Source organism: Esox lucius, chromosome 2 (assembly GCF_011004845.1).
Source record: "Esox lucius isolate fEsoLuc1 chromosome 2, fEsoLuc1.pri, whole genome shotgun sequence".
Classification (NCBI taxonomy): domain Eukaryota; kingdom Metazoa; phylum Chordata; class Actinopteri; order Esociformes; family Esocidae; genus Esox; species Esox lucius.
Window position 1 is genome coordinate 3,508,601 of NC_047570.1, and position 12,208 is coordinate 3,520,808.

The 12,208-nt window shown below is 42.5% G+C and overlaps 1 protein-coding gene across 3 annotated transcripts in view; it reads left to right on the plus strand.

The window, feature by feature from the left end:
* Positions 1–12,208, plus strand: part of LOC105006621 (SH3 and multiple ankyrin repeat domains protein 2) — a 276,728-nt gene that overhangs the window by 229,140 nt on the left and 35,380 nt on the right. For 2 of the 3 annotated variants that reach the window (XM_034297425.1, XM_034297433.1), the window contains 4 exons: positions 3,626–3,649; positions 5,326–5,364; positions 5,663–5,769; positions 11,598–11,721. In XM_034297425.1, coding sequence (XP_034153316.1) covers positions 3,626–3,649; positions 5,326–5,364; positions 5,663–5,769; positions 11,598–11,721 — 294 coding nt within the window. The remainder of the gene's footprint in view (positions 1–3,625; positions 3,650–5,325; positions 5,365–5,662; positions 5,770–11,597; positions 11,722–12,208) is intronic. The other variant, XM_034297430.1, reaches the window with a different exon arrangement.

Below are 12,208 nucleotides of genomic sequence, written 5' to 3' on the forward strand. Positions count from 1 at the left end.
TATATTATTCCAGAATTTTTTTCTTCTGTTGTTTATTAGTCAAATATATTTCTCAAGGATTTGCTGCATCATTGCATGTGGAGCTTTCTTTTGTGAAAATACCCCCGCTGTTTATTGAGTGTAACTGCTATGGAAACCTTACAACCATGGAAACCAGGAATCAATTGAAACAACAAGCTGGCTGGTTGTCATTAAAGTTGCATTAGTGTCAACAACATGGTTGTTTATGTGCTTGTGTGTGGAGTGTGCTTCTATTTCTATGTGTGTGTGGTGGCCTAGGACCCTATGTTAAGGCTTTTGTGTGGAATAGGAGCACAGTGAGGAGGTAACATGTTCTGACAGGGGAACAGTCAGCACTTCTAAGATGGGTTGCAAGAGCTGGAGAAACTGGAGAACAGTTATAAATGTAGAATTCAAATTTGATCACTCTCTTACAAGATTGTGTAAAATGTAAGCATAATCCCATTTCCAAAAAAGTTGGGATGCTGCATAAAAAAGATTTCTTGAAAAATATATGCCCACATTTAATTTGATGCCAGCAATACTTTTCAGAAAAGTTGAGAGGGAGGCAACTAAAGCTTGCCAAGGTTGTGTAATGCTAAAAAACGAAAACTGATTAGGTCAATTGGCAACAGGGCAATAATATGATTGGGTATTAAAAGATAATTAAAGAGAAGATGGGTCTGTCAGAAGTGAGGATGGGGAGGGATTCACCATTCTGTGAAAGACTGCACAGGTAAATAGCGCCACAGTTTAAGAATAACGTTTCTCAACGTAAAATTGCAAAGAGTTTGGGGATCTCATCATCTATGGTACATAATATCATTAAAAGATTCAGAGAATCCGGAGAAATCTCTGTATGCAAGGGACAAGGCCCAATACTAGTATTGGATGGCTGTGATCTTTGGTCCCTCAGGTGGCATTATATTAAAAACAGACACAATTATGTAGTGGAAATCATTGCATGGGCTCAGGAACACTTCTGAAAACCAATGTCTTTGAACACGGTATGTCGCAGCATCTACAAATGCAAATTAAAACTCTACCATGCAAAGAAAAAAACATTCATCAACAATATCCAGAACTGCCTCCACCTTATCTGGGCCCGAGCTCATTTAAGATAGACTGAGGCAAAGTGGAAAACTGTTCTGTGGTTTGACTAATACAACTTTGAGATTATTTTTGTGAATCATGGACGTCACATCCTCTGGACTAAAGAGGAGAGGGACTATCCGGCTTATTATCAGCACACAGTTCAAAAGCCAGCATCTGTGATGGTATGGGGATGCAGATGGCATGGGTGACTTGCACATCGGTAAAGGCACCATTAATGCTGAACAATATATATACAGGATTTAGAGCAACATATGCTGCCATCCAGACAAAAATATTTTCAGGGAAGGGCTTGCTCATGTTAGCAAAACAATGCTAAACCACATTAGGCATGTATTACAACAGGAGACCCTGAACTGTTGAACGGCTGCAATCTTATATCAAGCAAGAATGGCAATGCTTTTCACTTTCAAAACTACAGCCATTGTAGTTTAACACGTACATGTTAAAAGAAGAGGTGATGCAAAACAGCGGTAAACTCGCCTGTCCAAACTTTTTTGAAACGCGTTACTAGCATCAAATTAAAAAAGGGCATGTTTTTTTTCCAAAAACAATAAAATTTCTCAGTTTCAACATTTGATATGTTTGTACTATTTTCAATTAAACATAGGGATAAATGATTTGCACATCATTGCATTATGTGTCACAATTTGGTTACGCAGGATCCCGGGCTCGGAGACGCAGGACAAAACAAGGGTTTAATAAGGAAGGTGAGGTGGGTAGAAAACATGAAAACAGCAGGAAAGAGGCAAAACCACAGACTGATGGCAGGCAAGACACATACACAAAATGACCCAAAGACTCAACAAAGGCCTGACAGAAATGGGCAAAATAAATAGGGTGCTAACAAGTGCTAAACAACAAAGAGGTGAAACCAATCAGAACAAAAAGGACAGGCTACATTCAACAGCAAACTCAAAACGGAACAAAACAGAACCTTACATTCTGTTTTTATTTGCATTTTACAGTGTCCCAACTTTTTTGGAAAGGGGTTTTAATTGGTGAAACCGATATTTACACAGACATCCTGAAATAACAGATTGGAATCTCTACTTTAACTTGGTGTGTGATTTTTAATTCAAACTAATGAATGTAAAGCTTAAAGAGGAAAACAATTAATTCTTCCAATACTTTTAGAGGACACTGTAGGTCGATCACAGTAACAATTGCAATGTGGATAATATAAGTGAGATATGTTATAAATGACCAATAGCTTATCTTACTGGCCATTTATTATAACTAGATTGACAGACAAATCTGTCAATTAATATTTGTTCATTTATAGGAAATTAACAAATGTTAACCCTCTTTGAGTTGAACAGGTTTTATGCCTAGTTTCTCATTTAGACTTATTCAAGACAGTGTTGATTCATTTGTATGTGACATGTACGGATGCCCTGCTATGCTATTGCACCTTGCTTGCTAAGACATGAAAAACAAGTTAGAGGGAGAAACAGATAGGGAGAATAGGGATGTAAATAGAGAAAAGGAAAGAGTAAAGAAACGGAGGAACAACAGGGAATAGGAGAGCGCAAAAAAGAAGGAATAATTGGTAGGGAGACGGACAACCGAACATAAAAACCCAAATAAGCATGACTGGTGGATGAAAATAATCAAAGCCAGCAACAGAATATGAACGTTGAATGTTTTTGTTTAGTCTGGACACTCAACGCTATGCTAAATAAACCAATGCCGGTAGGACTGTGTTGGTGAGGATGGAGTTTCCTTTCCTACGCTCTGCAGATCCGTTCGGTCTTTCTAACCCCAACTTTGTAACCTGGAGGGTTGTAGTGGCATGTCCTTGGATAACCTCCACAAGCATACCTCTGAATGCCCAGCCTGGCTTTCAATACGGAGAAACAACAGCAATTAGTGGAGGTTTAGCCAAGGAACACAGTGGACAAAAGAGGTGGAGATACAGAGGATCAGGTAGATTAAGAGAGTAGAGGCCAGAGAGAGTGAGGAGGAAAGAGGTTAAGAGAAAGAGAGAGGTATCTTGCTGAGTGTCAGTAATGGAGAGTTGAGTCTCATTCAGCAGTTTCAGTCAGGCCAATGTAACAATGATGCTGTAAATTTCAGTTGACATGTGCATGAATTCTAGTCCTCATTTTGTTGTCTGTTTGCATTTTTCAGTGCTTTTTCAGATACACTAGAAACTAGCTTTATGGCTACCCATTATAAATGTGTTCATAAACTTTTTATGATTCTGGAACAGCCTTTACTTATAATATATATATATAATATATATTTTTATATTTTTTTAATTATTTTAATGTATTTATATTTTTATTGTGTGTAAAGCACTGTGTGTAATTGTACTAGAAACATGCTATACAAACAAGTTGTATTATTATTATTCTGGACATTTGCAAAATGACGATCGACATTCACATAATACAACATGTTTGTCATGTATACAAAATGCGTTTCATCTGATTTTTCAAAGGCACATATACAGTTTCAAATACCTATCAAATATCAAATACAGCACTTCTTCTTTATCCCTCCCTAGCAACACTAAGGAGAAAGAAAGGTGGTAAGTTACGTAGGCATGTTTCACAGAAAATAGTTTGTTGGAATGAATGACTGGAGCACTAACTGAGCACAGTTAAAAGAGAATGTCACTATTTTCTAACTGGATGTTTGGTGGTTACTCCCCCTAAAATTAGTTTATGGGCCAAGATAAATTGTAATTCATGGGTCAGTTTTCTTTAAAATTACAAACCGCAGCTAACTTTAAAAATTGGTAGCTAAACATAAAAAGGCAGCAATGTTAATGTTTTTTCTTTTATAAAATCTGCTATATTCGACAAAGAACTAGGGGTCTACAAACTACATAGTGTTTATTTCAGGTAAATTTCAGATAGATATTTAAACACTCTTGTCTTTTAGTTTACTAAGTTGGCTGAAGTTTGTTTGTTGTATGGCAGCTTACAGAACACTGAAACTTGGATTACAGTTTCTCTTTGTCCATAAACTCCATTCCAGGTGAGAAACCACTTGACATCAAGTTGTAAAATTGTAAAATTTGTCTTTAATTGTAATTACAATTATTATTTTTTTTTTTATAATTTAGAAATGTGTTTCCCCCTAAGGTTTATATAAACTCAGTATGTTGCCTGGTAATATTTGATACAACAAGCAGATTTAGGGGAAATTCTATTTTCTCCTAATTCCATGATGCCCAATTGAATTACAACCTTTTTATCAAAGCAACTCCAGGCAGCAGGAGAGTCGAAGATTCCAAGGCATACCCGCCAATCAGTTCTAGTTCTTTTTGCCAATCCGTTCTTTTCACAGTGTTCACTCAAACAGGAAGATAGTGGGACCAAACATACTTGGAGGTGAATGCTCCTCTGACTAACAACTTCATTTAGTTTACAAGCACCTGAGCGGCTCAGAAAAAGCACAATGATACAAGGAATGCTTCTCTGGTCTCCACCTACCTTAGCCTGGGGTTCAGTGGTACCCCAAGACTACAATGTGTGTGTTGATCCACTGCACCACAAGAGAGGCCCTCACTTAAAATCATTAAAATGTTGCATTTAAATCTGAAAATTGGTGCTCTACCTTAATTGACCAGAATTTCAATGGAATTAGCCTCCACCCTGAGAAGTATTTGGATTTGTCACTGAATTGTAATTGTTAGCACCGATTAGAATGCATGATTATATTTTGTCAGATCTCTGTCCATACTCGTAGCGTGGTAACATTGTCTTATGTCAAAAACTGTCTAGTGAACTTTGGTTTATTCAGGTAAAAAATCTATTAACATTAAGGTATAGTAACCTCAAAATCAAAGTTTGTCAGAGTCTTTCATGTATCAAATGTGGACTTAAATCAAGTTCATGCCATCTGTTTTGTTGGTTTTGCTACATTAATTAGAATGCATCTACAGTCCTCAATTCAGTATGAATGGGAAGATTGGCAACAGATTGGCAACAATTTTATGTAGCAGGGCCTAATGGGCATAACAGATGGCATAGGATATTGATGAAGTTGGAGTGGTCTCATTAACTGAAGAGTCACATGGAAAATATTCTGTACACATCATGCCTCTGAAAACCCCCTATGTAGAATGCACCCTTAGTGTCATTATGTGTGAATGCTAATATGATTACGTATCTTGTTTGTGTGCGTGTGTGTGTTTTAGGCTGTTAATAATCTTTGTCCTGGTTAAGGTTGTATCCACTTTCTTCCCTTTACCTGTAGATGGTCAGAAGAAGAGGATATGTTTTCAAGTCACTCTAAGTACAGTAACATCCCCAAATGCATGGAGGCTTTCTAAAAAACAATAAAACTATATTTAACACATAATATAAATTGTAAGGCTTGCACGGCTTCCAAAGCTGGCTTCCTCCCAAAATAACATTTTATTTAATTTTTATTTCTTTCACTTATTCCTATTTGGGTTTTTTTAGTTCGGAAACAGTGGAAGGGGTCATAAAAATGACTGGCTTGCAAGCGCATTAGGCCTATGACATTTTAGGCATAAGGAACTTACACACAATGTTCCATGTCATTAATGGGGGCTGGCTTTTTCTTGCAGATAAATTGGACGAGGTGTCACCTTCCCAGAAGGCCGCAGACACAAAGGTGGCAACCATTAAGCCACGGCCATCCAGTCGCTGTTTGGTCACACCTTCTGATATGAACGTGAGTTATCTGCACAGAAAAAGCTAAACTAAGGAAGTGTGTATGTGTTTTGGAAATATACCAATGCTAAGCTGTGTTCAGGCACTTTGTTCGCCTAGAGGAGTTAGCCCGATACTGATGCCAGTTCAACGCATGTACTTTCTATTTTAATGTTTTTTAATTTATCTTTATTAGAGCAAAAAACAATATATTACAATGGTAATTTATCAGACATTTGAACTGCTTTATTTGGCTTCTAACTTAAGGGCACTGCAAAATGTTCCAGCTTCTATAAATTTTTTTTAGAAAAGGGCCCCTTGTTGTGTTGCTACAGTTTTTGTCTATTGTTAAGATGCTTTTTGTAATATTGGGGTCCTGTCGACCTCCATCATAACCAAATGAGCACAACTGTCACGCTGCGGCAGGGTTAGCAGGACACTGCCACAGAGGTTACTTAAACAAAAAGGGATTTTAATAAACAGACTCAGAGTTGAAAAACAAAAGTATCACAATGACAGGAACAAGGAACAGGCAACACCATCAGCAACAATGACCAACCAGAAACACGGGCAGGAGGAACGAGGTAGGGACACAACAATGGGGCTAACAAGGCACAGGTGAAAACAATAATACAGAGGGCAAGCTACATTCAAAATCAAAGGACAAAAACCAAACAGCACAGGCCACGTTAAAAAAAAAAAAAGCAACATCTAAACCGAGCAAGAACAGAACCTAACAAAAACAGAGGCCTATACTACAAAGCAGGATTTGAGGTTATCGAGCTAACTTCAGGTTGAACGCTGGGTTGTCAGTGTCACGACAGTGGTTCACTTGTTACCCGGTTACATCGCCATGGTAACTTAGGCTGAACACCTAACCTGCTCCAGAGCAGGTTATATTCGAGATAACAGATTAAAACCACCGCCTACTGACCAATCAAACCTCAATTGAAAATGGCATCACCATTCTTAGAAGATCCCGTGGAGCTCAGTGCACGGATAGCGAGAATATTTAGAGAAAGGCAAAAATATTTAGAGACCGACAAAACACACTGGCTTTCTCTGATGAGTATCTTTATGAAAGATATAGATACTCAGTATACTACATATCTTTGTCAGCTTCTTGAGCCATATGTTGCCATTGTGACACATTGAAGTTGTGCACATTTACAGTTCCACAGACTGTACACATAGCATTGCATTTTGTTGCTACAGGTAGTTTTGTGTGCTGTGGGTGAGGTGGAGAATATAAGCAAAAACACAGTCTGCTGCACAATTCGCATGGTGGTTCTTGCTCTAACTTGATAAATGTGTTGTATTCCCAGGCCACTTGCCCACGCAGTCTATTAAAGAGAGCTTTTATGAAATAGCAGGTAGACAATAACGTACGTTGACCACTTCATCTATAAATAATGTAGACCATATGACGTTTACTGTTCTATATTAAATGCAGCAGACTCCTTTCATAGGGTTCCAGAGTGATCACAGCATCAATGTTCAGATAAAGGAAAAATAGGGATAGTCATTGTTTGTTCCTATTGGTACACCTACATTCCTACATGGACACCAAGGGTTTTCAGAAAAAGCAGTAGGCTGGACAGTTAAAGGTCATTCCCTTGTGGCACATATGTAGAAATATTCACACAGCACAGGGGTCACAGCTGGACTATCTTTTTCCCAACCATGGAGTCCTTTCAAATGCACATTGATGTTTCACTTTTTCGCTTGTTATATACATTTTTTATTTGCTCCCAATACGCGTTACACTGCCAGGGTGGCAACTTAAAGAATACGTCAAAGATTGTCTTACGAATTCATCGAAGCAACACATTCATTTAATGGAGTGTACAATTGTAATTATAGTCAGATCTAGTTGTACCTTAATGATGGGGCAGTGATACTGATAAGCCTTGAAACTTACAAATTACACAGTCCTGCTTTTGGCAGCAGCAACTGTGTTGCTTTTATATACATATGAATATTAATATATACATATGTAAGAATATATATGTATATTCATATTTCTCCAAAATGATAATTTGCTCCTCTTGAGTTAATGAAATATCCAGCTCTGGTAGACTTGTCCAAGTTTGCGATTGGTGATGCAAACACGGCCCCCTTTTTTGTGAATGCGCTCATCGCTAAATTGGGAAAATCAGGGTTGATTTAACAAAATGATAACCAATGTCGTGATGTAGCTTAGCTTATGCAGGACTGCATTCGTTAGGTTAAGTAGAGCCAGCTAACGAAAATAAATCTGGGCCTTGTTCAACTAGCTTCGTAGTATAGGTTTTTACCAAAACAGTAAATCATTTCTCATTGCTTTCACACACAGTGCAAATGCTTGCAAAAATATTCATGCAAAATACTAAACACAACTCTATACAAGGACACAAAACTCAAATGAATCATGTTACAGCCTTTGGTTAAAAAATATACAAACTTTTTACTTGTACGTGAACCTATTCTGCAAGCTAAAAAACTAACCCTCTGCAGAATTGTTCAGTCAGTACTTGTTCATACTTAATACCTTTGAGTTGCTATTTGTAAGAATGGATGAAGCAATGGAAAGGGAGGGGTGCTGATATGTAGTGGTGGAATAGCTCAAAGGGAGTACAAAGCAACAAATCAGTGTAGTCATCATCATCCTCTTCCGCTTTATCCGGGGCCGGGTCGCGGGGGTAGCAGTCTAAGCAGGGATGCCCAGACTTCCCTCTCCCCAGACACTTCCTCTAGCTCTTCCAGGGGGACACTGAGGCGTTCCCAGGCCAGCCGGGAGACATAGTCCCTCCAGCGTGTCCTAGGTCTTCCCCGGGGTCTCCTCCCTCACTCGTGAACAAGACCCCTAGATACTTAAACTCCTCCACTTGAGGCAGGCACTCTCCACCAACCTGAAGTGGGCAAGCCACCCTTTTCCGACTGAGGACCATGGCCTCGGATTTGGAGGTACTGATTTTCATCCCCACCGCTTCACACTCGGCTGCAAACCGTCCCAGTGCATGCTGAAGGTCCTGGTTAGAAGGGGCCAACACGACAACATCATCCGCAAAGAGCAGAGACGAAATTGTGTGGTCCCCAAACCTCCGGCCCCTGGCTGCGCCTAGAAATTCTGTCCATAAAAATTATGAACAGAACCGGTGACAAAGGAGTCCAACAGGAGTCCAACATGCACTGGGAACAAGTCTGACTTACTGCCGGCAATGCGGACCAAGCTTCTGCTTCGGTCGTACAGGGACCTGACAGCCCTTAGCAATGGACCCAGGACCCCATATTCCCGAAGCACACCTCCACAGAACTCCCATGAACCCTCCAACACCCCGTATAGGGTATAGAGTTGGTCCAGTGTTCCACGGCCCGGACGAACACCACACTGCTCCTCCTGAATCCAAGGTTCTTCTTTTGGCCGTATTCTCCTCTCCAGCACCCTGGCATAGACTTTCCCGGGGAGGCTGAGAAGTGTGATCCCCCTATAGTTGGAACACACCCTCCGGTCCCCCTTCTTAAAAAGAGGGACCACCACCCCGGTCTGCCATCCCAGAGACACTGTCCCCGACCGCCATGCAATGTTGCACAGGCGTGTCAACCAAGACGGATCTCATCCAACCCCGGTGCCTTGCCACCGAGGAGTTTCTTGACCACCTCTGTGACTTCAGCCCGGGTGATGGACGAGTCCACCTCTGAGCCCTCATCCTCTGCTTCCTCAATGGAAGACGTGACGGCGGGATTGAGGAGATCCTCGAAGTACTCCTTCCACCGCCCGACGACATCCCCAGTTGAGGTCTATAGCTGCCCACCTCTAACGCTGTAAACAGCGTTGGTAGGGCACTGTTTCCCTCTCCTGAGGCGCCGGACGGTTTGCCAGAATCTCTTTGAGGCCAGCCGATAGTCCTTCTCCATGGCCTTACCGAACTCCTCCCAGGCCCGAGTTTTTGCCTCCACAACCACCCGGGCTGCAGTCCGCTTGGCCTGTCGGTACCCGTCAGCTGCCTCAGGAGTCCCACAAGCCAACCAGGCCTGATAGGACTCCTTCTTCAGCTTGACGGCATCCCTTACTTCCGGTGTCCACCACCGGGTTCAGGGATTGCCGCCTCGACAGGCACCGGAGACCTTACGGCCACAGCTCCGAGTGGCCGCTTCGACAATGGCGGTGGAGAACATGGTCCACTCGGACTCAATATCCGCCTCCCTCGGGATCCAGTCGAAGCTCTGCCGGAGGTGGGAATTAAAGATCTCTCTGACAGGAGACTCGGCCAGACGTTCCCAGCAGACCCTTACAGTACACTTGGGCCTGCCGAGACTGTTCAGCTTCCTCCCCCGCCATCGGATCCAACTCACCACCAGGTGGTGATCAGTTGACAGCTCCGCCCCTCTCTTCCCCCGAGTGTCCAAGACATACGGCCACAGGTCAGATGAAACGACAACAAAGTCGATCATCGACCTGCGGCCTAGGGTGTCCTGGTGCCACGTGCACTGATGGACACCCTTATGCTTGAACATGGTGTTCGTAATGGACAAACTGTGACTAGCACAGAAGTCCAATAACTGAACACCACTAGGGTTCAGATCAGGGGCCGTTCCTCCCAATCACGCCCCTCCAGGTGTCACTGTCGTTGCCCACGTGGGCGTTGAAGTCCCCTAGTAGAACGATAGAGTCCCCAGTCGGAGCACTTTCCAGCACCCCTCCTAGAGACTCCAAGAAGGTCGGGTACTCTGCACTGCCGTTCGGCCCGTAGGCACAAACAACAGTGAGAGACCTATCCCCGGCCCGTAGGCGCAGGGAAACGACCCTCTCGTTCACCGGGGTAAACTCCAACACATGGCGGCAAAGCTGGGGAGCTATAAGCAAACCCACACCAGCCCGCCGCCTCTCACCATGGGCAACTCCAGAGTGGTGAAGAGTCCATCCTCTCTCAAGGAGTGTGGTTCCAGAGCCCAAGCCGTGCGTAGAGGTGATCCCGACTACCTCTAGTCGGAACCTCTCAACCTCATGCACGATCTCAGGCTCCTTCCCCGCCAGCGAGGTGACATTCCACGTCCCTAGAGCTAGTTTCCGTGTCCAGGGATCGGGTTGTCTAGGCCCCCGCCTTCGACTGCCGCCCGATCCTCTCCACACCGGCCCCTTATGGTCCCTCCTGTGGGTGGTGAGCCCATGGGAAGGCGGCCCCATGTCGCTCCTTCGGGCTGAGCCCGGCCGGGCCCCATGGGGAAAGGCCCGGCCACCAGGCGCTCGCATACGAGCCCCAACCCCGGACCTGGCTCCAGGGTGGGGCCCCGGCTGCGCCATACCGTGCGACGTCAGTGTAGTTTTAGATTATATTTGTACCACAGATATAATCCTGCTGTTATTCACGCATTAAATAGATAAGAGTTCTCCTTTGAGTTGCTATTTGCAAGAAGCCTCAAGCAAGAGGAAGGGAATAGTTCGGACACATGGTACAGAGTTGCTGAAATGGGAATACAAAAAACTAGAGTTTCTGATGAAATTCGTGCCACCATTATTAATCATGTCAATCATGGCCTTTCTGTGAGTGAGGCTATGCTCAATACAAAACTGTGTTCTACGATTCTTAGTTAATTTTGCAATTTAAATTTGACTATTTGGCTAACAGTGTTTCAGTTGTGGCCTGCAGGTTAACTACCTTGAAAAGTTCATTCTGCTAAGACAAATGTGCTCAAGCAATCAAGAAAAACTATAACAAAGCATGTAACTAATAACATTTCATTTGAATTACTGTATATGACATGCTGTTTAGCAGGCATTCCTATTTAACGCAACATACAGCCCAGCTGTGTTCAATACTTAGTGTGCTGTGGCATTGGTAAAGTCTAACCCTATTCTCTGGTTTACAGTCCATGTACGACCGCCAGGGTGTTGTGGCTGTGGAACCCCCCACTGTTCCAGGCAGTCCTAGAGGAGAGCCATTCCTGGGCATACCTGCTAAAGGTGGCACTATGAGGAGACAGAAGTCCATAGGTGAGCATCTGTGTGTGTATTTGTTTGTGTTTGTGTGTGTGTGTGTGTGTAAGGGCTGTATCAAATGTATGTTTTCAATGCCTGTATATAGAGTAAACTTTTACCAGCATTTAATAGTTTGTGCCGTTTGGTATTGTCTCCTCAGCTACTCTGTGCTCTGTGGTTATTTTCTCATTTACTGAAACATGTACTAAGCCCTTCCCTCTTCCACTCACACCTACTATGACTGAGGGTATTTGAAGTTTGATCAAACATGATTTTTCATTATGGACACCAAAACTCGAGACAAAGACAAAATGTACTACATTTCAACTACTATAAGTCACATATTAAATAGACCATCCCACCTTTTTCCACCATCCCAATATTAAGTGAATTCATATAGTCCAAACAGAAAATCCCAGCCCAACAAAAATCGTAGTGCTCCTGATAAAGCAGACCAATCTCCAATATAAAACCAAAACACTTAATCCCCCTTCAAAATGCA